Source organism: Eulemur rufifrons, chromosome 28 (assembly GCF_041146395.1).
Source record: "Eulemur rufifrons isolate Redbay chromosome 28, OSU_ERuf_1, whole genome shotgun sequence".
Classification (NCBI taxonomy): domain Eukaryota; kingdom Metazoa; phylum Chordata; class Mammalia; order Primates; family Lemuridae; genus Eulemur; species Eulemur rufifrons.
This window is the reverse complement of record NC_091010.1, coordinates 20293140-20297910: the sequence shown is the minus strand read 5'-3', so window position 1 is coordinate 20297910 and position 4771 is coordinate 20293140. Positions and strand designations below refer to the sequence as shown.

The following is a 4771-nucleotide window of genomic DNA, read 5'->3' as shown; positions in this document are numbered from 1 at the left end:
GTCTGACTCACCCCTCACCTTCGGGTGCCTTCCAGCACGTTCTCCTGGCAGCTTCAGCCAGCAGAGCCAAGGGAGCCAGGATCCTTGGCACAGATGACGCACAGTCCACATACCTGTTACCAGGCTGGCAGGCAGTCCCGGAAAGGGACAGAGGAACACACAGGTGGACCCCACAGTCTGATGAAACCTGCCTTTGACCAGCACCCCTCTCCCTACTTTTCATTTCACGGTACTGATAAGAGACTCAACCATTTTAACAAACATGTTTATTAGAAAAGTAAAAAATATTGCATAGGTCTTAATACTTGAACATCAAGTGTATTCATGAACAGTGAGTATCTTCATGTAAACAGTTCTAGATGGAAGACCCAGATGGCACTCCTCTGGGGGAGGGGTTCCAGCCCCACCCCCATCGGCCCCTTCCCCTCACAGCTCAGCTCTGCAGTACATGGGGGGGGGGATGGGTTGAACGCAGCTCCCAGGTGGGTTTTTTTCTTCAAGTGTCAAAGATCCCAACTGATCCTAACACCCACGCCTTCCTACTCTTACATTCATGCGTCTGTAAGATAGCTGCCTAGAACAGGTCAGTAGTGAAGCTCTGATCAGAAAAACAAAAGATACAAAACAAACAACAAACATACTTGGTCCCCTCAGACCAGGAGATACACAAACCACCTCCATGACCTCCCCCCTCCCTCGGCTGCTACCGTGAGCACACCCCTAGCAGAGGCCAGAGCAGCCCAGCTGCTCTCCTGGCTCTGTCACACCACTGTTGTCTTGTAACTGTCAGTAACAATAAGAAGAGTAAGATACATGCTACATACACATCCAGCCAGAAGCCTCGTTGGCCCCTAAGCCTTTGTTTCATGCTACAGTACTGTAGGGCATGTGCCCCCAACTCCGAGCCACCTGCACACAACCCAGGCAGCTTCCTAAGAAACGCTATGTTCTCCCGCCTCCACCTTCCTCCCCTCAGGTGGCTGTTGTCAGTTTGCTAATGACAGGCATCTGTCCCTCAGCTCCTGCCTGTTAATCTCCACCCCAAAAGTTCAGTTGTTTCTGTCGTGGGGGGCAGTGTCGGCCCCCCAGGCTGAAGTTCAACACTCCTCAATGAGCAGCTGCTCCGAGCTATACAGCTTCTTCTTGATGACTCGGAAGCCGGTGCTCAGCGTCAGGGACTGGCTGAAGCCAGGGAGGAAGGGAGAGTTGGCAGAGCTAAACAGCCCCTGGATCTTGGGCCAGAGGCGTGAGTCCAGGCGCAGCACGAGGGTCAGCTGGAAGGTGGGCACCAGGCTGTGGTCGAGGGCCAGCTGGCCCACGCTGTGGCAGCTCTTGCCCTGCTCTACACAGACGTCCAGCAGCGCCCCCCGCAGGCCGCACGGCTCGCTGTAAGCCAGGCGCAGCAGTTCCTTGCCCACCTGGCTCACCAGCTGGCCAGGCATCAGCAGGCGCGCGGGGCGCCGCGAGCCCAGCCGCGCCTGGGCCAGGCTCTCCTGCAGCAGCTGCATCAGGTTGGCACACAGGCGCTCATCCTCGGGGTCGCTGAGCAGCTCGAAGTCGGGCAGCGACACCCCATCCAGGTATGCCGAATCTGGAGGGGAGAGCACACAAGGAGGGGTATTAGAGCAGCTTCAACAAGAGACATACAGGCGGGGGAGGTCCTGTTTCACTAAGAAACCAGCGCTCCTACCCACCCCCTGCCTCGGTTTCCGCCCCCCATTCGTACCCTGCGCTCCAAAACCCCCCCGCCGCCCGCCCCCAGGCATTCTGGGTCCCGAAGGGATAGGAAGCCAAGGTGGCTTTGACCCCTTCAGGCACTGCACTTCTACATCTTCCCGGCCCCTCGAGTCGCGTCCGGCACCCGCCCACCTCTCACCTTCCTCCGGCCCGAAGCCACTGTTGCTGCTGTCCAGGGACTCGCAGTCCGAGCTCTCCAGGCTCGCGCAGCGGTCAAGCCCCTCCTCACGGGCCGTCGACCCCCAGGCTGAGCGCGGCGGCCGATCAGGGGTGGGAGTTCGGGACAAGGACGACGAAGAAGAGGAGGACGAGAAGCGGTCCCAAAGGCTCGGCATGGTAAGGACGGACGCCAGGGCGTTTGCTGATGAGCTCAGGCTGCGGGAGCGCAGAAGCCGCTGTAAGACAAGAGGGGCACGGACCGGACGTCAGTCTGGGGGCTAGACCCGACTGCGAGCGCCAGGACCCACACAGATCAGCACACACAGCCGGGGCACTCACCAGCTAGCGCGGTCAGCGAGAACTGCTAGGACAAGTGCGTCTTGCCGCTTCAATGGGTGTGCGAACTGGTGCCAACCACCGAGCGCTGCCCAGACCTGTCCCTCCTACCCACCCGCACCTCCCCCTCAGCCTGCTGCGATCCCCAGCACCAGCGCGGAGCAGCCTATAAGGACTAGCGTGGTGAGGCCACGCCCCCTCCGCGCCACGGCCCAATCCAGACCCGGGAGTGTGGCCCGCCTCGACCAATGGGTTCCGGGCGCACGTTCGCAACGTTCTCTCCTGCCCGGTGACAGCGGCCTGGCCCCGCCCCTATTGAGCCCCAGAACGCTCCCAGCAGAACCCCGAGCTGCGGCCACGCCCCCTTTCTGGAAAGGATCCGCGGCGGCTGCAGCTGCCAAGGTCCCCGAGGGCGCTCGCGGCAGGGGAGGATCAAGGAAAGACTTGTTTATTATAGGGTCGTGTTGCTGGGGGAGGGGATAGGCAGAGGAACTTGAGGGGGCTGCACGCAGAGAAAACGGTTGCCCCCCGCGTCTTGGAGCCCGAGAGCTACAGGCAGCACTGGGCACATGGGTGGACGCCCGTGGGACGGCGGCGCGGGGAGCAGACGTTAGCTCGGCCAGCCCTCGCGCCCGAGCCCCACGCTATCCTGCCTTGCGAAGGGTCGCGATATGGGGGTGGGGTCCAGAGACTGGGTAGCTCCGGGCACCGTGCTCCCGGCTCCCCGAGACCCCGCCTGTCCGTTACTCCACAGCCCCAGGGGATGGGCTGTTGGGGGAATCCGTGCCCCCCATAGGAGCCTGGCCCCCAAGCCCTATCCACCCCCACCTCCCTACTACTTCCAAGGCGAGAGCTTGAGGAAAGTGGTTAGGGGAGTGTTGATAGGCCCGGTTTCATACTGCCCGGTCCAGGGGCTGAGGACAAGGACCCAAATCAGACCGACACACTGACCCACCCGCCGGCCCTACGGACTGACTGCAGCTCTGCCGAGCCTCCCCCGCCCGGGCGTCCGCCGGGTCCTAGCGCCCCTCCCGCCACAGCGCTTTGTGTAAGAGACCCAGACAAAGTTGCATCAGGACCGAGGACTGAGATCGGAAAAGCCCAGGAGTGCAATTGCGATCCCCTGTTTCATCATACAGGCGGGGTCACAGGAAATCTGGCCTGGCTGCAGTGCTCTGAGGCTGATATGATTGCTGGGGGTGGGAGGAGGTTCGGATGGACACAGCCTTCATTTCTTTAAAGGTTTATCAATCTGGGACACAGGGATCCTGATGGAAGAGGGAACCAAACTTACATCAGACGCTTGGCCCAGGGTGATCACAGACCTCACCAGATTAGACTAGCGGGCCTTGCCTCAGGGCAGGCTTGCACGTGACAAATGACACTTTGCAGAAGGCGAGCCACTGCCCTCCCCCCGTCCCCTACTCCCACCCTAATTTTAAAAAAAAAGCTGTCCCAGAGGCCCTGAGGCAACCAAGACTTAGAACCAGAAAGGACCTGAAATCCAGGCCCTGCACCCCACCCCCATTTTACAGGTGAGAGAACCACTTCTGGGGACAAATTTATGTATTAAAAAAAAGGGATCTCAGAATAGCCGCTGGGGCTTTGGAGGCCTGAACACTGGCTGGAGACTTAATGACACCACATCAAGGCCATGAAGTGTTTGGAAGGTTGGAGTAGATGACATCCCCTTGAAATCACTCTGAACTGAGGTGGAAAGAAAAGAGTTGGGAGTGACCTGTATGGATGTGTCTTCCCATTGTCCTGGACAGAAGATCTGAGAATTAATCCATCAGAGGACCATTCATTCCTCCCACCAGGCTGGGTGGAGACACCTAAAACACCCTTTGTTTTCTTTCTCTCTCTCTTTCTTTCTTTCTTTCCCTCCTTCCTTCCTTCTTTCTCTCTCTCTCTCTCTTTCTTTCCTTTCCTCCTTCCCTCCCTTTCTCTCTCTCTTTCTCTTTTCTCTTTGTTGTTTTTTTCTTTCACCGAGGACGCTTCTAATCAGAACACCTTTCTTTTTCTTTTTCTTCTTCTTTTCCCTTGTTTTTTTGACAGAAAAAAGAAAATATTTTCACGAAAATGTGCAACATTGACCTAAGAAAAATAGTTTGTTTTTTTTTTTTTAAGTTGATATTCATAAGCAAAGAATCCAGAGCCAGTTTAGATAGGTCAGTCTTTTAGGAATCATTCATTCATTCAACAAACACTATCACAGACCAGTGCCCAGCAGTGTTCCAAGCATCTTTTTTATTCAGTCTCCCAAATGGGAAGGGCTGCATTAGTGTGCACTGGGTAATTCTGTTTCTTTGCAAAAGAAATCTATTAGTGTTTTTATCTCCTGTTTTTAAAAAATGATGTCAAAAGGAAGGCAGTTCTAGCCCTGAAAGTGTTTCCTAGAGTAGGAGGGAGTACGTTCCAGGAAAACAACCTCCTGCATGGAGGCCTGGGGGGCTTCAGTGGCTTCCCCTGTGACACCCCCTATCACTGCAATAGAGGGGAACAAGGCCTATATCACTGTCTACTAGGGGAACTCTTG

General features: G+C 56.5%; 1 protein-coding gene across 1 annotated transcript; it reads right to left on the bottom strand.

Annotated features, from left to right (window-relative positions):
* Nucleotides 1-251: 251 nt before the first annotated feature.
* On the bottom strand, nucleotides 252-2372 carry DDIT4 (DNA damage inducible transcript 4). The gene is made up of 3 exons (XM_069460119.1): nucleotides 2236-2372; nucleotides 1877-2132; nucleotides 252-1591 (listed from the first exon to the last, which is right to left on the bottom strand). Exons 2-3 carry the CDS (start codon nucleotides 2070-2072, stop codon nucleotides 1098-1100), a joined length of 690 nt encoding a protein of 229 aa, XP_069316220.1. The 5' UTR covers nucleotides 2073-2132; nucleotides 2236-2372; the 3' UTR covers nucleotides 252-1097.
* Between the last annotated feature and the right edge of the window lie 2399 nt (nucleotides 2373-4771).

What these genes read in the sequence shown, in the direction of transcription:
- DDIT4 (XM_069460119.1), bottom strand. Translation starts at nt 2,072, where the DNA reads ATGCCGAGCCTTTGGGACCGCTTCTCGTCCTCCTCTTCTTCGTCGTCC. An exon ending in TGGCTTCGGGCCGGAGGAAG is followed by an intron (nt 1,592 to 1,876) that starts GTGAGAGGTGGG and finishes TCTCCCCTCCAG; the next exon opens with ATTCGGCATACCTGGATGGG.